At 45.6% G+C, this 19894-nt stretch overlaps 1 protein-coding gene across 6 annotated transcripts in view; it reads left to right on the top strand.

Annotated features, from left to right (window-relative positions):
- The window catches only part of ELN (elastin), a 121797-nt gene extending 103063 nt beyond the window's left edge, over window positions 1–18734 (top strand). For 3 of the 6 annotated variants that reach the window (XM_081942411.1, XM_081942410.1, XM_081942408.1), the window contains exons 23-32: window positions 1945–2160; window positions 4380–4424; window positions 5513–5689; window positions 6709–6756; window positions 8708–8746; window positions 10673–10753; window positions 15425–15463; window positions 16340–16363; window positions 16689–16736; window positions 17910–18734. In XM_081942411.1, the coding sequence (XP_081798537.1) occupies window positions 1945–2160; window positions 4380–4424; window positions 5513–5689; window positions 6709–6756; window positions 8708–8746; window positions 10673–10753; window positions 15425–15463; window positions 16340–16363; window positions 16689–16736; window positions 17910–17935 (743 nt within the window). In that variant the 3' untranslated portion in view covers window positions 17936–18734. The remainder of the gene's footprint in view (window positions 1–1944; window positions 2161–4379; window positions 4425–5512; window positions 5690–6708; window positions 6757–8707; window positions 8747–10672; window positions 10754–15424; window positions 15464–16339; window positions 16364–16688; window positions 16737–17909) is intronic. The other 3 variants (XM_081942409.1, XM_081942412.1, XM_081942413.1) reach the window with 3 other exon arrangements.
- The last annotated feature ends 1160 nt before the right edge of the window (window positions 18735–19894 follow it).

Genomic DNA, 19894 nt, shown 5'->3' with positions numbered 1-19894 from the left:
TCCGCTATACTTTGCGCGCTCCTCGCGACTGCAATAGATGTCCAGAAGTGGTGGGGGCTGTTGGGCTGGAAGCCACAAAAGCCGCTTTTGGACGTATATTGCAGTCGCGAGGAGCACGCGAAGTCCAGCAGAGGCAGGAAGGTTCTCATCGTTCCCCAGTCGCTTTCGTGGCTTTGTCATCTGGGAGCACCAACAACATTTCTGCCTCTGCAGCTCCTGGGTGCGGCCGGATGGATGTAGCCAGAGCGACGCCGAGGCAGTCCGGGCGGACGAAAGAGCGAGCGATGGAGGATCAGGCAGCCTGATCCTTGGTCGCTCGTCCGCCGGACTGCCTCGGCATCGCTCTGGCTACATCCGTCCGGCCACACCCGGGAGCTGCAATAGATGTCCAGAAGTGGCTTTTGTGGCTAATGGGGTTTGGGCTTCCAGCCCAACAGCCCCCACCACTTCTGGACGTCTATTGCAGTCGCGAGGAGCACGCGAAGTCCAGCAGAGGCAGGAAGGTTCTCGTCGTTCCCCAGTCCCTTTCGAGGACTGCAGAGCGCGAGCCGGCGGAGCACGCTCAGGAAGGCGGGGAATGGGATCACGTGTGCTGCAGGCTGAGACAGCCTCAGCCTCCAGCACACGTGGTCCCATTCCCCACCTTCCTGATGACGTCACCAGCCTCACCAGCCATAAACCTCACCGCACGTCACTGGTAGGAACCCACCTCTGGCTCTGTCCCAGATCCCTCTCTCATCTCCTGTTATACACGTTGCATGAGGGTTAGTTTATGTGGGGAGAAAAATATCAGGATGAAACTGGTAGCACCTTTTCTGGATAAGTTTATTAACAGGCACAACTTTTGTGAATGGCGGTGCAGTTTATCAGAGGCACAGAGCCTCCGATGCAGCTTACAAAAGCTTGTACTTGCTAATAAATGGTGTGAGTGAGAAAAGGGGCTTCTGGTTTTTATTTTTTTGTCTCTCACCATCCATGGCTTCAGTTCCCTTTAATCATCATTTAATAATTGATCGTTGGTGGCTCAGCATATCTTGCAGAACCACAGGCTTTAAAAATTGTGTGTGTGTGTGTGTGAATACAGCTATAGAAGTGCAGCTACATTCACCAGACCTTTCTCAAAAGTTGGCTATTTACCGTGGGACAAAAACTGAATGATGAAACCAGCAAAATAAGTTGATGGTTGTTATTATTATTTTATGTTAACATGTTATGTTATGGTTTTTATCCCCCTTTCTTCCAATTGCTCAAGGAAGCTACATTGGGAACTCCCTTTATTTTATTGCCATAATAACAACCCCGAAGAGGGTTAGTCTGAGTCTCTGGAACAAAATCACCCATAGTTGTTGGTGGACTTGAAACTGGATCTCCCCAGTCCTAGCCCAAAACCTTCATCACTCCACCTGCTTTCTTCTGCTATAAATGAAAAGCTTTATGCCTGCCCCATAGAATATCCAGGAATACAGCACGATTGGTCTATGTGGCAGATAATAGGTTGATATGTAAGGATCATAAGCATTGCTTGGGGTTCAGCTCACATGCCCAACCTTTGATATGGCTTGCCTTTGCAGCTGGAGAAATTGCATAAGATGGGATGATAGCAGAAGGGCAAAACACCAATACACAGACCTGCAATTGCCTGTGAGAATATCACTGTATCATTTAGCCGCACAGTTCTGGGGGGGGGGGGGGGGACACACACAAACAATTGCAGAAAAATGTTGCATCATTGAGCAGCCTCATTTTGCAAAGAAAAAAAAGCCATTGTAATAAAAATTCAAATAGCCACCTACAAGCATGGTGAAAAAAGTTGGTGGTATAGAAGAAAATACAAACACGCAGGCTTCACGTTTTGAACTGAGTATCACCCTTGGAGAACTTCAACTCTTACACAACGGAAGAGAAAAGTGTCTCTTTCTTACAACATTTGCTTTGCCCCAGCAGGAGCTGCTGGAGGAAGAGGACTTGTGCCTGGAGCAGGGGTTGGCGGCCTAGTTCCTGGTGCTGGTGGAGGCCTAGTACCTGGCGCTGGTGGTGTTGGAGGCCTAGTTCCTGGCGCTGGTGGTGTTGGAGGTCTGGTTCCTGGTGGTGGTGGTGGCTTGGTCCCTGGTGCTGGTGGTGGACTTGTGCCTGGCATTGGAGGAATCCCAGGAGCTGGAGGTAAGGAATGCATATGCCAACACTTTAAAAAGTGAAAGGTTCCCCTCGCAGATATGTGCTAGTCGTTCCCAACTCTAGGGGGTGGTGCTCATCTCCGTTTCAAAGCTGAAGAGCCAGCACTGTCCGAAGACGTCCCGTGGTCATGTGGCCAGCATGACTAAGCGCTGAAGGCTCAAGGATTGCTGTTACTTTCCCACCAAAGGTGGTTCCTATTTTTTCTACTTGCATTTTTACATGTTTTCAAACTGCTAGGTTGGTCGAAGCTGGGTCAAGTAACGGGAGCTCACTCTGTTACACAGCGCTAGGGATTCAAACCGCCAAACTGCTGACTTTTCTGATCGACAAGCTCAGCGTCTTAGCCACTGAGCCTCCACGTCCCATATTTATTTTATTATTCCCAGACAAATTAGTATTTCTTTGGGAACACAATAGAATTTCCAATCAGTTCAGAATACAAGGCAAGTAAGCTGAATCACTGAAATGCCCTTACAAATGTAATTAACAATGGCAAGGAACAAAACGAGTTCCCCAGAAACACAAATACTCCCAGTGATAGTAAACATTTACCTACTTTCCTCAAACCTAGTAGAAGAGGGTCAAGAAAATCTTCAAAAGTGAAGAGTTCCACAACTGAGGCATCCCTCCAAGATTGTTTCGATTTTCCTGTTCAGAAATGCTGAAATGCAAATCCTTTTTAGATATTTAGCAAGCTGTATTGCAAGTCAAAGTGGCGTAATTCTTTATTGCCTTTTGATTTTTCAAATACTGCTGCAGGAAATCCAGGAAAGGGAGGGATTGTTTATAGCAGTCCATCTCAGCAATTTTAAAATGAATGGGCTTCAACTCCCAGAAGTTCCCAGCCAGCAATCTAAGGTAGTTTGAAGTCCACTTCTTTTAAGAGTTGTGGAAAATTAGAAACACTGGTTTATTACAAATAATAATCAGGGATCCATCAATGAAAACCATGACAAAGAAATATAGCTCGTATACAGTTTTCAACCTTTTTCAGTGTTGTTAGTAAACACATGTTCAGTAATGTTTCAAAGATGGGTAGACAGATCACGTGAAGTGTTAATACCACTTTATAATTCCTTGATAAGGCCACACTTGGAATACTGCATTCAGTTTTGGTTGCCACGATGTAAAAAAAGATGTGGAGACTCTAGAAAGAGAAGAGCAACAAAGATGATTACAGGACTGGAGGCTAAAACATATGAAGAAGGGTTGCAGGAAGTGGGTATGTCTAGTCTAATGAAAAGAAGGACTAGGGGAGACATGGTAGCAGTGTTCCAATATCTCAGGGTCTACCACAAAGAAGAGGGGGTCAAGCTATTCTCCACAGCGCCTGAAGGTAGAATAAGAAGAAATGGGTGGAAATGAATCAAGGAGAGAAGCAACTTAGAACAGAGGAGAAATTTCCTGACAGAACAATTAATCAGTGGAACAGCTTGCCTCCAGAAGTTGTGAATGCCCCAACACTGGAAGTTTTTAAGATGTTGGATAAACATATTTCTGAAGTGGTGTAGAGTTTCCTACCTAAGCAGGGAGTTGGACCTGCTTAGAAGACCTCCAAGGTTCCTTCCAACTCTGTTTTTCTGTTCTGTTCTATCTGCCTGTCAAATCCAAAACAATCCAAAACCTAACCAAATGAACTCCAAAGCAAAACAAAGCAAAATCAAACCAAACTAAATCATGACAAAACAAAACAAAAGACAAGACAAAAACATAGCTACCAGTCCATTTAAAATGGAACAGAATTATAGTGCCAGATCTGTCCCAAATGAATGTGCTAAAAGTTCTCTGATGCTTCTGTTCATTGTGTTTTTACATGCTTCCTACTGTTTTTACCACTTGGGAGGAAAATAATATCATTTTGCATGCCCTAAAGCCATGGTGCAGGTTCCATAAGTTACTTCCAGATGCTGCCTTCTGCAGCTATTCCCTGCCAGCTTTGATCGATTGTGTGCCGTCAGGTTGGTGTCAACTGTTAGCAACCACTAGCAACCACACAGATGTGGTTCTTCCAGATCTTCTGACAGCTCACTCAACACCCCTGTAAATGAGTCCATCCACCTGGATGCTGGCTGGGGAATTCTGGGAGTTGAAGTCCACACATCTTAAAGTTGCCAAATTGAGAAACGCTACTTTAATGAGATATTGGAGATCTGAACTTTGCTTCCATTCTGATTGTTTAATTCTTCTGTTCTTCTTTCTCCTAGGGGCAGCTGCAGCAGCGAAAGCAGCTGCTAAAGCAGCGAAATATGGTGAGTTTGGTCTGCATCTATTTTTACCTAAGATAGTTTTCCTTGGGAAATATAATTTTCTCTCTTTGTAGCCCATTTAACAAAAGGCGCTGGGCCTTTTCAAGGTAAATGCCAAATTGCCAAGATCAATTATGGGTTCCCCTATTCCACAGTGCCATTTCTGAGTTGGGCAAGGGCAGAAATTGGGATTTTATTTTGATGTCCTATATAGGGAAAGTGCACACCTTAAGGCCACCATATGGCTGCATGTAACTTCTGAAAGTTTTGAATGGGGTTCCCAGAATCACCTAAAATTTGCAACTGAATCATTGCTTTTGGAAATGACCGGCAGGGAACATTATTAATTGCAATGGTCATTAATTTGTTATCTTATTGAAATTAAAACTTAATTTTAATTTTTGTATGGAGTCACTCCTTTATATATCTTACCCTTGAATACCTTACAGTTGGGGTGGCTGTATCACATGACTCAGAGAGTTTCTCATTGGTCATTATTTCATTGGCGGAGGAAGAGGTGGGAAAACCTGGTTTGTATAAACACCAAACCAGGGGTGGGATCTTATTAGTTTAACAACCAGTTCGCTGCGCACGCATGCACAGTTCAGAGAATACTCACCTTCCCGATTGTTGTTTGGGAAGGAAAACAGCTGATTGTTGAAGCTACCTGTAGAATCCCATCCCTGCTCCAAACCCACTGATAACGACCGTGTCAAGTGACAGCCTGCCTGAGTCAGAATGATGAGGCAAAGGAAACTTTCAGAAATATGATTGCATAAAAAGCACAGCTTTTTAACACAGTATCAGTATCCATGTATGAATCAGTTACAAAGAGGGATAAGGCAGAAAGAAATTTAAAGCAAGAGAAAAGAAGATATGCCGCCATTTTAGATATATTTTTTTAAATCTCCTTATTAAACTGGGATTTAACAGGAGTAGAACACCTATGTAAAACCATCAACCTAACAGTGGAGGTGAAAGGACAGAATGGGAAACATTTGATCTTGTCTTTTTTTTTCTTTTCTTCTTATTTAACACTATCTGCACCTCAATAAAAAAAAAAATCAAACTTATTCTACGTGGTACAACAGGTCTCCGTCCCGGAGGTGGTGTCCTTCCTGGAGGTGGTGTCCTTCCTGGAGGTGGCGTCGTGCCTGGAGGTGGTGTTGTGCCTGGAGGTGGCGTCATCCCTGGAGGTGGTGTTGTGCCTGGAGGTGGCGTCGTACCTGGAGATGGCCGTATACCTGGGGGCAGAGTTCCTGGTGCAGGTCTGTGCTTCACTGAGTACAGGTTGTCCTCAATTTATAGCAATAGCATCTTGACTTATATACCACTTCAGAGTGCTTTACCACCCTCTCTAAGAGGTTTAGAGAATCAGCATGTTGCCCCCAACAATCTGGGTCCTCATTTTACCAACCCTGAAAGGATGGAAGGCTGAATCAACCTTGTGCCGGTCAGAATCAAACTGCTGGCAGTTGGCAGAATTAGCCTGCAATACTGCATTCTAACCACTGTGTCATCACGGCTCTGACCCCAATTGGGATTGGAATTTCGGTGACTAAGTGATGCAGTTATTAAGTGAGTCATCATGTGACCAAACCTAAATTTATGACCATTTTTACCATGGTGGTTAAGTGAATGACAAGGGCCGCGGTCATTAAGCAAATCTGGCTTCCCCAATAGCAATAGCACTTAGACTTATACACTGCTTCACAGTGCATTACAGCTCTCTCTAAGCGGTTTTACAGAGTCAGCCTGTTGCCCCCAACAATCTGGGTCCTCATTTTACCCACCTTGGAAGGATGGAAGGCTGAGTCAACCTTGAGCCTGGTGAGATTCGATCTGCCAAACTGCTGGCAGCAGGTGATCAGCAGAAGTAGCCTGCAGTACTGCATTCTAACCACTGCACCACTGCACCACCTTGACTTTGCTTGCCAGAAACTGGTTGAAAAGTTCACAGCAGGATGTTGCGATTGCAAGACACTTCAACCATCGTAAATTAGACTCAGTTGCCACCTACCCAAGTTGTAATTATGTGAATGCAGGGCTAGTGTGAAAGTCATAACTTTGAGAATGTGTTGTAGGTCACTTTTTCCTAGACCGTTGCAACTTTGAATCGCTGTTTAAAAATGGTCGTAAATCAAAAACTACCTGTAATCCTCAGATTCTCCTGAGACAGGAGTAATTTCCTAGAGAATCAGCCCTGCTTCCAATTTTTCATTTTAACAGGCAAAAACTAGCCCTGGCAATGGGGTTCTGATGGGAATTATTTCCTCTTCTCTCACAGGCATTCCCCTAATTGGAGGACAAGGAGGAGTCAAACCACCTAAATACGGTATCTCTGCAGAATGAAAAAAAAAATGCTTGTAACTCATCATGCTAACTCCTCGAAATAGATATAGACCAATATGTCTATGAAAGGAAGAGAAAATGAACGAGTGAAAAAGAGAGAGAATGAGAGGGAGAGGGAGAGTGCAAAAGAAAAGAAAATCAAGTCAGAATGGGAGAAACAACCATTTGGGAATAAGTGGCACATTTAACTTTGTTTCAGAAGGCCAAGGAGCACAAATGGATGAAAGGGTGATGCAAAATAAATGATTTTTTGCTGTTACTAAGAGCAGCAGTCACCAACTGGTGGTCCGTGAGAAAATTTTGGTGGTCCGCAGAAAAATTATTTGCATTTTTTATATTGCACTAAATCAGGAGTCCTCAAACTATGGCCCCTGGGCCGGATACGTGCAATGAATGTTGCTGTAGAGCACTGGTTCTCAACCTGTGTGTTGGGACCCCTTTGGGGGTCGAACGACCCTTTCACAGGGGTCCCTAAGACCATCAAAAAACACATATTTTCTATGGTCTTAGGAACAGAGACACCAATGGTTGGGGGTCACCACAACATGAGGAACTGTATTAAAGGGTCGCGGCATTGGGAAGGTTGAGAACCACTGCTGTAGAGAGTCTCATCCTTTGGAGTTTCTTTGTGCGGGGCAGAGGGGGGCAGAAATTCTGACTTGGGGTCTGCTTCAGCCTCCTGATGCGGGGCTTTGGGCAAAGGCTACAGGGAAGTGCCACTAGTGGAGAAGAGCCGGAGGGCCTTATTCCAGTGGGACTGCATCATGGCCTGGAACTGGCTGACCATCTCAGCCTGCTGAGCCTCCAGGCACCAGTACCTGGCCTTGCACTCCTGCAGGTCTTCCTTCTGCTTGGAAAGCCTATGCTTATAGTCCTCAGTGAGGTGCTTCTGCTGTGCCTCCTTCTCAGTCATATCCAATTTGAACTGAGCTGTTTTGCCAACTCTTTCTCGTGGTGGCTGCTTAGCTCCAACAACTGCTTCCTATTGGGTCCCTAAGGAGCCCAGGCAGGCAGGGGAGGAGTGGCTGGGAGGGGAGGGACGAGTCGAGGCTGGCGAGGCCCCCCTTGACATGAGTGACATCAAGTTGGCCACGCCCATCCAGTCACATGACCACCGAGCCACGCCTACCCAGCCAGCCATTAGGCAGATCATATTAGTGGTCTGCGGCATTTAAAATTATGAATTTAGTGGTCGCTGAGGTCCGAAAGGTTGGGGACTCCTGACTCAGAGCTAAATTAAAGTCACTTTTGGCTTATGCAATTTCTGCATAGGGCTGATCCAAAATGGCACATTATCCACCTGGATATATTCTAGCAGGAGGCTCTCCTGCCTCAGGCCCCACTGGAGCAAATGGAAGCCACACCAGGGAACCCCTTCTGTTCTTGCACAGCTCTTTTTTTCTTATGTATCTGGAGGCAATTCTCATGACCCAAAAGGCCAAAGGCGTTGCTTTCCCAAATGGTTGCTCTCCAATTTCTTGTACTGGCTCAGAACAATCATTGGGGCAGAGTTTCTCATCCTGGCAACTTTAAGCCGTATGGACTTCAACTCCCAGAATTCCCTGGCCAAGGCTCTCAGAGAATTCTGGGAGTTGACGTCCACACAGCTTAAAGTTGCCAAGGTTAAGAAAAAATGCATTAGGGCAGGGGTGTCCAAACTTGACAACTTTAAGACTTGTGGACTTCAACTCCCAGAATTCCCCAGCCAGCTCTGCTGGCTGGGGAATTCTGGGAGTTGAAGTCCACAAGTCTTAAAGTTGCCAAGTTTGGACACCCCTGCATTATGGAAAGAAAGCTCCAGACAAAACACCTCCTTGAGTGAAAAAAAACATGGGAAAGTGGATGCAGCTGCCATCTGGGAAGCCTGCAGCCTGCAGGAGAGAAAAGAATTGCCATGGATATCACCATTGAGACTTATTCCCTGTCTTTGACAGGTGTCCCAGGTACTGGATTGGGTGGAACTGGCGTGGCAGGTAAGATGGTTGTCTAAAATATGGAATTTCTGGAGTTGACCTTATGGCTCAGTCTTTAGCTGTAGATGCTGGGCCTTCCTGACCCTGTTTCCTTTTTTCACACTTCAGAATATGCAGAGTTGATTTGATATGTGGAAAAAATGCAACCCCGTGATGTTTGGCAGGGTGTGATGAAGGAAAGCAGTTAGGCTCTGTCATGTAACACGCAGGTTATGTTGCTATGAACTTGAAGAATCCTCTCTAGGCCCAGCTAGCTGTTCACCAGCTAATCTTCATGGCCCAGTGTTATTCCCCAAGCCACATCAAACTCTGTCCTGGAAATCTGCTCCTTAATTGGAGGAACAGATTCCCAGACTAGAGACGGGGTCAAATGTCCTGCTTTGGTTCTCAAATGCTCATCTTGAGTATTGATCACCTCCCTGGCCTTGACTTAATCAGCTCCCATTGTGATTTCCAACATTTCTGTTTTGTACCATTAAGTTACCTGTCGTTTCTTAGACTGCCCTGTAGCTCTTCTCAGATCACCTAGAATGAATCACCAAATAAGTCCCATAGGTCGGGGCTGTTAAATTCACGGCCCACAGGCTGGTTTCGTCACGGGCTGGCCAAGTCCATGCCTGGTTTAGCAAAGGGGAGAAAAGTCCTGATATGTCATGTGACGATACAAGTTTGACACCCTTGCCATAGGTCCTCTTAGAACAATCGGCCCAGGACTCTGCTATCTAAATTAGGATTAGCCAAGGCCAAAAGAGGCTTCTCTTAAGACATGCTACAGGCTGGGTCTTAGGATGTTCAAAACTAGCTCGTTCAGGATTTCTACCGTGTTTCCCCAAAAATAAGACGGTCTTATTTTCTTTTGACACCCGAAATAAGCACTAGGCCTTGTTTTCGTGGAGGTCGTATCATTTTTGAGGTGCAGGAGGCAGCGAGTGTGGTCACCTCATGGCTGCGGCTGTGTTGCAATATTTTCGGGGAGGGCTTATTTTAGCGCATGCGCTCAAAAGCCCGATTGGGCTTATTATCTGGGGTGGGCTTATTTTCGGGGAAACGGGGTATAAGGTTTTGATAACAATCATTTCACAGCATTAGCTTCTAATGTTATATTGACATACGACCACAATTGAGCCCCAAACTTCTGTTGTTAAGGGAGACATTTTTAAGTGAGTTTTGTCTCATTTTACAATCTTTCTTGCCACAGTTTTTAAGGGAATCGCTGCCATTGATAAGCTAGTAACCCAGTTGTTAAGTGAACCTGGCTTCCCCATTGACTTCGCTTGTCAGAAGGTCACAAAAGATGATCACATGACCTTGGGACCCAGCAACGGTCATAAACAAGAGCCAGTTGCCAAGCATCTGAATTTTGATCATATGATCATGGGGATGCTGCAAAGGCCATAAGTGTGAAAAATGGTCATAAGTCACTTTTTTCAGTGCTGTTGTAACTTTTAATGGTCACTAATCAATTGTTGTAAGTCGTGAACTACCTGTCCTGACCCCAGAAAGCCTAACCTGGAACTCTGATATATTGGACTACAACATTCCCATGTCTTTGCCTTTTTCTCTGCTGGAAGAGATACATGGGGAAATTAAATCCAAATCATCTGAAGGGTCAGGAAAATTTCTGCCTTTTATAATATTAGTACTGTAGCTTCTAGTGGCTTCTTCAACTCATATTAATACTAAACGATGTACGTTCAGTTCTGGATTAATTCACCAAGATTGAAACTGAGTGTTTGGCAATTTTTAATGTAGCTTAAATTCACTATCTCTTTTTACACACAAAAAATAGCATCGATTCTCTTCAAGACCTTTCCTGGTTAGATTTAAGAGCAATCAGGCCAAAAGACAAATATTCCATATTGCATTTCAACTAGATATATGGTTTGTTTCTGATGGAGATTTTCTTTGAAAAAAAAAAACCCACAGGCATTGGAGGAGGATACGGAGTCCCTGGACTGGGTGGAGCCGGTTTCGGAGCTGGTGGCGGAGCTGGAGGTCTGATCCCTGAATTTGGGCAAAGATGCTTCTGGTGGGGGGGAGGGGGAGGGCAATTCAGGATGTGTCAGTCGAATCTTTTCAAAACTGGAAATGTGAGGATCCACCTGTTAAACTTGGCCTGCTATTAATTAATTAATTAATTAATTAATTAATTAAATGGGATTTCTAGAAACACTTAGATCATTGTTTCTTAACGTTGACTATTTTAAGATGCGTGGACTTCAACTCCCAGAATTCCCCAGCTAGCATGCCCTATATTCCAAATACTTCTATCAATTTTACAGTCATTGAAAGCTTAGATCAGGGGTGTCCAAACTTGGGAACTTTAAGACTTGTGGACTTCAACTCCCAGAATTCCCCAGCCAGCCATGGCTGGTTGGGGAATTCTGGGAGTGGAAGTCCACAAGTCTTAAAGTTCCCAAGTTTGGACACCCCTGGCTTAGATCAATTCTTGACCGATCTTAAACTTTGCTCCTTGTAATGCAAAATAGAAGAATATTAAGTCGGGATGTAGGAAGAAAATCTGAGCGACCATAATGGGCTATATATATATTTCCCCCTTTCAAAATACCTTAACCCTCATGCACCTATACCAGGGGTCTCCAACCTTGGCAACTTTAAGCCTGGCGGATTTCAATTCCCAGAGTTCCCCAGCCAGCCTGGGAGTTGAAATCCACCAGGCTTAAAGTTGCCAAGGTTGGAGACCCCTGACCTATACAACCAATTCAAAGTTTTTTTAAAAAAAAAGTCCAGTTCTTCTTATATCCATGCAGTTTTCTTAGCAGTGTAAGCAAAATGGTTTTGCCACTGCGATCTCTAGGGCTGCTTTTTTTAAAAAAATCCAGCCTAGTGAATAACCTTGGTATTAACAAGTAATTGCCATCCACGTACTAACTAGCTTCCAGGATCTGTCAGTTCAGAATTGGTTTACAAGCTGCTAAAATAATTAGAACAATCCTATTAAGCAAATGAGGAAGGTATCTTTCTCCCTATCACCTTTCAGCCTTATTACATTCATAGGTAGAGCTCGCCTCTGCCTCCAGCCTCAAGTGACAATATCTTTATTTATTTAACATATTTCTATGACGCTACAATTCTAGGAGACTCTAGGGGGCTTAGATAGAACACATTCAGATTACAGACATCTGGGAGAGAATAAAACAATTGCAAACACGATAAAACTAAATACCAGAATAACAAGAGTTGGAAAGGATCTTGGAGGTCTTGTAATCCAACCCCCTGCTAAAGCAGGAGACTCTATACCATTCATGATAAGGGTCTATCCAGTCTCTTCTTAAAAGCCTCCAGTGATGGAGCACTGACATCTTCTGGAGGCAAGTTGTTCCACTGATTAATTATTCTAACTGTCAGGAAATTTCTCCTTAGTTCTAAGTTGTTTTTCTCCTTGATTAGTTTCCACCCATTGCTTCTTGTCCTACCATTGGAGAATAGTTTGACTCCCTCTTCGTTGTGGCAACCCCTGAGATATTGGAACACTGCTATCATGTCTCCCCCAGTCCTTCTTTTCATTAAACTAGAAATACCCAGTTCCTGCAACCGTTCTTCATGTGTTTTAGCCTCTAAATAGCATAAATCGAAATCAGGATGGCAAAGTTTAGATCAAGGGAAAGTTTTCTAAAACAATTACATTTTTAAAAGTTTCCAAAAGACCAATATAGAGCCAATCCACAAGGCTGGGACTGCCACAAAGAAGCAGCACTACCTTGCCCCCGCTTCCCTTCCCCGCTCTCTTCCTCCCTCCCTCTCCCTCTCCCTAACCCTCCCCCCTCTCTCTCAGACACACAAACACACACAGAGAATTTCCTGAAAATGTGAGGTTTACAGCAGTTTCTCCCTGGCAGATCTGATTGGATTGTTCAATTCTGATGGGAGAAGGGGGTCCTTGAGGTGTCAAGGAACCAAGCCATAAGGGGCTTTATAGGTCAGCATTTTACATTGGACCTGGAAACCAACTGGCAATCAATGCAGGATGAGAAAAACCAGTATAATTTGCTCCCAGTACTGAGAGTCTAAAACTGTGGTGGCAAACCTTTTCGGCACCAAGTGCCCAAACCGGAACGTGCCTGAATGCACACCGGAGTGCCAAAAACCCGAAGACCAGCTGGCCAGAGTACATGCTGGCTTAGGGTTTCTGTTGTGGCCCAGCAGGATCCGGTTGAGATGCTGATGGACTCGGATAGCGAGGGATCATTTGAGTCTGTCCTGGACGATGTGGAGGATCCTGTGCAGGCTTCAGATTCAGAGCAGGGACCAGAGGGGCTGGTTGGCCACCAGGAGGCGCCTGAGGCATGGAGCAGTGGGGAGGATCAAAGGCAGTTTGTCCCTGATGCTAGAGTAAGAAGGGCTGAGAAAAGAAAGCAGCAATTACATAGGAAGGCTCATAGAAGATAATTCAGCTCAGGTGGTTGTGGGTTGGCCCCTCCCAAGAGAGCTTATAGGTGAGGTGTTGGGAGGGGACATTTGCAGGAAACAACCGTTCGAAATTAGCAGTGAAGAAAGTCTTTGTCTTAGAGCCGTGTTTGAATATCTGGTTTGTTTTTCTTGTATTTTGAGTTATCTGGGCCCTCGGCCAAAGGGTTTGTTATCTTGCAAATAAACAGTGGCAAACAGCCAAGCCTGTGTTCTGGCTTGTTCACAGGCGTGGAGAGAGGGTGGTCAGAACAGGTTTCCAACATGTGCATGCACGCCAGCCAGCTGGTGTTCGCGCATACCCAAAGACCAGCTGTCCAGTGTGTTCATACCTGGGTTTCGGCCATTTTTGGCTGTTTTTTGGCCACTTGGGGGCTGTTTTTCAGGCCTAAAACAGTCTGAAAAACACCCTGAAAATGGCCCCAAAACAGCCTGGGTTTTTTGGCATTTTTGGGCCATTTTTCAGCACCCACACAAAGACCAGCTGGCCAATGCACATGTGCATGCCAGAAACCAGAAGAGCAACAGGCACGCGTGCCATAGGTTTGCCATCATGGGTCTAGAAGGATTGGGGCAACTGCATTTTGGACTAGTTGTAGCTTCTGAGGGATTCTGGGAGTGGAACAGTGGTGGGATTCCAAATCTTTTCTTACCAGTTCCATGAGAGTGCACTTTGCACATGCACGTGCCTAACACTTGCTTTGTGTGTGCGCACAGCACTCAAAGACCGTCCTCTGCATCAGCGCTGGGGAGCTGAGCTGATTTTTAAGTCAGCTGAGATATGGCAATCCACTCTGCCACATGAATCAGCTGAGCTAAAAAAAACAAGGGAATACAGGGCAGGAAAAGACGGGGGTGGAAGGGCGGGGCCAGCCAGAGGTGGTATTTGCCGGTTCTCTGAACTATTCAAAATTTCCACTATCGGTATGCCAGAACCGGTCCGAACCAGCTGAATACCACCTCTGGAATGGAAGCCCACCCATCTTAAAATTGTCACCATTGAGAAACATTGATTAAAGTTATATCATGAGATTGCCCTTCTAAAGAGCTACTTGTATTGTTTTACGGGTTCCAGCGCTGGTATTCTAATTGCTGTTGAGTCACTAGAGAAAAACACCATTCTTTCCTGGGATTGAAAACGATGTCTTACCTTTCTCCCAAATCTCAGCCACAACGATAAAAAAGATTAAGCATCTTCTGCAAACTCTTCCCATCTTCCCACATTTGTTCTAAAACAGTGGATTATCTTGTGCATGGTTTCCTTAAGGACAAGCAATTCCTGCAATTCTCTTTCTCTTTTTTCCCTTTTAACTAGAGGGAGAAAAGAAAATATCCAAGTTTTTATAAAATAATATGCCAGAGAGCTGTATAGTAGAACGGAAGTCAAAAGTGGAACGGAACTCAAGAGTCAATGTTCTACTGAAAGATAACATGTTAGATGGTTTGGCAGGCCCACAGCTGCACTTGCATGATGTTGAGTGGGCTGAAAAAGTCCACAAACATGTCAGGGGGCACACTGGCTGGGTTTGCATGTGCTCATCTATAGCTTAGCTTAACCACAATTTATCCAGCTAACCCAGGGGTCAGCAAACTGCAGCTCTGGAGCCGTATGTGGCTCTTTCCTCCCTCTGCTGCCGCTCCGTCACCGGTCGGCGCCACCATTTTGAGAGGAGCTTCCAGGGGGGTGGGGGGGAGAGAAGCACAGTGCGCCAGGAGAAGACTCTATGGCAAGGGGAGGGTTTTCCAGTTGTCTCCACAATTGATAGGGCTTTTGGTTATGACAGGTAGAGGAAAAAGTACGCTGCGCTAGGAGGAGACTCTATGGTGGGGGAACTGAACTTCTGATCAACTCCAGAATTCAACAGGGGGCTTCCGGTTAGGACCTTTGTGGCTCCTGGTGTTTTCTTTCCTGTGGGAAACGGGTCCAAATGGCTCTTTGAGTGTTTACGTTTGCCGATCCCTGAGCTAACCCAAGCTTTTGGAATCACACTAAACAACTGTAGCATAAACTAACCACATGGAAGGATGAAACCAGCATATGAAGCTGAAACGCAGTTGGCTAGCTTTCAATACAATGTTTGAATACTGCTTTTGGTACTCTAACGGCAAGAGTCCTCTTTACACGTGTGCAAAATCATTGGCTGCCTCAGTCCTCCAATACTTCCTTTAACTGTGTCAATCAAGTGTCCTCTGTGTTTGACCCTTCGAAGTCTTTTTATGCTTTCTCCCACCTGTTCCCCTCTATTGCAGCAACTGGCACTGGCTTTGGATTATCTCCTATTTACCCAGGTATGTTGTCAAGGGAAGGCCTCAGGTCCTAGCAGACCGGGGGTGAAATTCAGCAAGTTCTGACAGGTTCTGGAGAACCGGTAGCGGAAAGTTTGAGTCGTTTGGAGAACCGGCAAATACCAACTCTGGCTGGCCCCAGAGTAGGATGGGAATGGAGAATTTGCAGTATCCTTCCCCTTTGCCACGCCCACCAAGCCACGCCCACAGAACTGGTAGTAAAAAAAAATGAATTTCATCACTATGGCAGACCCAAATGCTGGAAGGGGCTCTGGACTAAATAATCTTTGTCTAGCCAGAATAGGAAGCCTGTGTCCTGAGGGCAATGATTATCGAATGATGCCCCCCCCCCCAGTGTGTGTACTACCTCAGTAACATTAACTGTTGTTATTAACAGAGCAATGCCCTTTCATAATTCTTCCAGGGGTTATTACTAAAGAAAATAGTCTGTCCCAGTCAATACAACACTTACAGCACAATGGCCAGATTTCTCGTAATCTATTAAACCCGGGTTAATGAAACAACTGCTGCATTCATATCACATGTTCTCAACCCTGTGGCTAGTTTACCCCGCAGAATTGGCTGCATCTCCACAATTCACGGGGGCAGAAACTACTTCATTTTCACTGAGCGTATGTTGCAGTTCCTCCGATTTTAGCTTTGCATGTTGTGTGAACCAGCCATTTGCTTTTTTTTTACACCATGGTTCAGCAAATGATGGCTTACTGCAATGCATGGATCCAGCCACTGACAAAGAAGCGCTTTAGATGGGCCCCTTGTTCTGAGCAATTCTTAGCACAGTGGGGAAAATGGGTGGTGGTGACTTAAAGGGGTAAAGGCGATGCTAACAAGATTTTCTCTCTCGTTTGGTATTCAAAGGTGGAGGTGTACCTGGCTATGGAGGTAAGAGCACTACTTTAGGGGGAGGAAAGGGGCAAAGACAGGGGTGAAATCCAGCAGGTTCTGACAGGTTCTGGAGAACTGGTAGCGGACATTTTGAGTAGTTCAGAGAACCGGAAAATGCTACCTCTGGTTGAGTGGGGAGGGAATGGAGATTTAGCAGTATCCTTCCCCTTCCATACCCACCAAGCCACACCCTGCCCACCAAGCCACGGCCACAGAACCGGTAGTAAAAAAAAAAAGAATTTCACCAATGGGCAAAGAATAGTGCAGAAGTTAACTGATTAACTGGCCTTGAATGACTCCCTTTCTCTCTCTCTACGCACAGGTAAACCTCCCAAGCCCTATGGAGTCCTGGGGGCACTTGGCTACAAAAGTAAGTGGCACCATAGCTTGGAAAGATAACTTGATTGAGGGCTACCGTTTCTTTTTATTTCCAAAGCTGCCATGCTCAGAGACAGTCTGCTTCCAACCATTTGATCCTGAGTTGAAAGAAGAAGACTGATACTCAACATGCCCTCCACAGAATCTCCCGGTCAGAAACAAGATGTCAGGGCATCTGATTGGCTGATTTGATTCTCTCAGGACGGATTTGGTCCTCGTATCCAGTTAGCTGGAGAATGCCTGAGCACCACCTATATAACCTGTTCCCAAAACAGTCATCGTCATCTGAAGTAGTTTTGGGGATACTCTGTAGAGGTGAAGGAGTAGCTGGTGGGAGTTTGACCGCGCTTAGTTTCCAAGCCCAGAACAGATTCTACCCGGTACTACTACATGCCGTAAAAGCTGTCTATTATACTGTAGGTTTCAAAACCAAAATCTGAAACCAAACTTCCTCTTTGTACCTAATGGTTTTGCTATTTAAATTCCAGAATCATCTGTTAATTAAATCACCTGGATTTGTACAAATCACACTAACCCACATACACAACCAAGGACATTGATGTTATTAAAGCTGAACGCCTGGAGTTCTTGGTGCTTTTGGCTTGGTCGGTTGCTTGGCTATGGCACTGATGAATCTACTTAGTCGGGTAACAATAGCAATAGCACTTAGACTTATATACCGCTTTACAGTGATTTACAGCCCTCTCTAAGTGGTTAACAGAGTCAGCTTATTGCCCCCCAACAATCTGGCTCCTCATTTTACTCACCTTGGAAGGATGGAAGGCTGAGTCAACCTTCAGCGTGGTGGGATTTGAACTGCTAAATTGCAGTCAGCTGACAGTCAGCAGAAGTAGCCTGCAGTACTGCACTCTAACCACTACACCACCGAGGCTCGGAGGGTAAGGAAATACTTGCAAAGAAATAACCAAGTTCAGAGAGCACCAAGAATGCCACAGTTCAGCCTTGAGCTACAGATATTTTTCTTCTATTGGAAGTCGAACATGTCTGAATAAAATAACTGGGCCTTCAACAAACCCAATTAAAAAATGTTGCATTCCACCCAAGGCAGGGTCAGAATCACCAGGGCCGTTTCTGGATTGGCAAGTCCCCTCGGCCCCTACCTGCCGGACGGCTCGGTCATTCTGTCTCTCTCTTCTGTTTTCAGGAGGAGTCGGCCGGAAGAGGAAGTAGCCCAGACCGACAGCCTACCATTCACCTCATGAACTTTGGTGCTACTGCCTGGTCTCGAATGTACCCCCAGCCCACCCCTGAGAAAAGCAGAGATTCCACCACTGCCGCTGCCAACACAGCCCCATGCCTTGCCACCCCCGGCTGGCCCCCCTCCCTCTCACTGGTGCTACAACCATCCCACAGGGGGCGCCCCTGCCTTCAGCTCCCTGGGGCCCTTTGGTGCTGCAGCCTAGGAGGGCTGCTTTCAGAGGGGGCGGCCTGAGCACTTTAACCCATTCCTGAGCCCCGCGCCCACAAGTGGGGGGACGGGAGCCATCGGCCAGCTGGCCCTGCTTCTTCCCTGGTCTCTCTCTGCTGGCTCCTCTTTGGATCTAAGTGTGTGTGGGGGGACACCCCTTGTTTTGCCGTGAGCCCCGTGCCAGGCCATTTCTTCCCTTCCCCCTGAACACACTGCCTCCGTTTGGAGGGGAGCAGCTCAGGCCAAGCTGTCAGTGCCAATGGGATTAGCCTTAATCCTGGAGCTTCTGCTGGCTGCCAGGCTCGGGTGGATTAGCACGGCCAGGCCACAGCATCCGTACCATAGCTAACGTGGACGCCGGCATTACATCGTCCAGCTCCCAATGAACGGGCTGGCCAGGGACCTCTGTACATGACCAGCCAACCTGCTCCACATCTTCATGTTTTAATCACTTCGATGTAACTGGGATGGGACACTTTTTATAAAGAAGAAACAGTAACTGCTTTCCCCCAAAAAATAAAATAAACAAAACCTGACTAATAAATAATGTTTTAAAGGTAATCTCTCTCTCTTTCTTTCTTTCTCTCTCTCTCGCTTGTTGCTATTTTTAGAAAAGATATAGTAGTCCTTGACTTGCATCCGTTTGTTCTGTGACTGTTCAAAGTTACAACAGCCCCCCCCCCCAACAAAAAAGCTACTTACAACCAGTCCTCACACTTGCAACTATAGTAGCATCTCCAGGGTCACGGGATCAAAATTTGGGTGCTGGGCAACCTGCAAGTATTTACAAGGGTTGCAGCAGCCAATTTGTCATATGATTGCTATTTGCAATCTTTCACTTATCAACCATGGCCAAAAGAAAAGGTAGTAAAATCAGGTGTAACCACCACCTTGCTTAGCAATGGATATTTTGGTCTTAGTTGAGGTCATAATTCCAGGACTCTCTGTATATTTTCCAATTTGACCCATCTGATCAGCTCTAGATTGAATTTCCCAATAGCCTTGATAGCAGAATGCAGTTGCTCCAGCAACTCTGTGGCTATGTTTTGTCCTTGGTCTTAAACAAAGGAAAAACCACCCACCTACTATGAACACATTTATCCGTTATTGTTGCTGATTTTTTTATAATTCACATTCAAGAGTGTAGCTGCTATTGGAAACATTAATTCCTGCTCTCCTTACCTTGTGCTTCGGTTAACAGCGCAACATTATTAACACAGGCAGTCCTTTACATACAACAACAATTGAGCCCAAAATTTCTGTTGCTAAGTGAGACATCAGGACACGGCGGCTCAGTGGCTAAGATGCTGAGCTTGTCGATCAGAAAGGTCGGCAGTTTGGCGGTTCGAATCCCTAGCGCTGCATAACGGAGTGATCTCCCGTTACTTGTCCCAGCTTCTGCCAACCTAGCAGTTTGAAAGCACGCCAAAAATGCAAGTAGAAAAATAGGGACCACCTTGGTGGGAAGGTAACAGCGCTCCGTGCGCCTTCGGTGTTTAGTCATGCGGGCCACATGACCATGGAGATGTCTTCGGACAGTGCTGGCTCTTCAGCTTTGAAACGGAGATGAGTACCGCCCTCTAGAGTCAGAAATGACTAGCACATATGTGCAAGGGGAACCTTTATCTTTAAGTGAGACAAGTGAGTTTTGCTGGATTTTACAACCTTTCTTGCCACAGTTGTTAAGTGAATCCCTGCAGTTGTTAAGTGAATCTGGCTTC

Source organism: Natrix helvetica (assembly GCF_964273705.1).
Source record: "Natrix helvetica genome assembly, chromosome: 2".
Taxonomy (NCBI): domain Eukaryota; kingdom Metazoa; phylum Chordata; class Lepidosauria; order Squamata; family Natricidae; genus Natrix; species Natrix helvetica.
The sequence above is the reverse complement of the archived record's forward strand: the minus strand, read 5'-3'. Positions and strand labels throughout refer to the sequence as shown.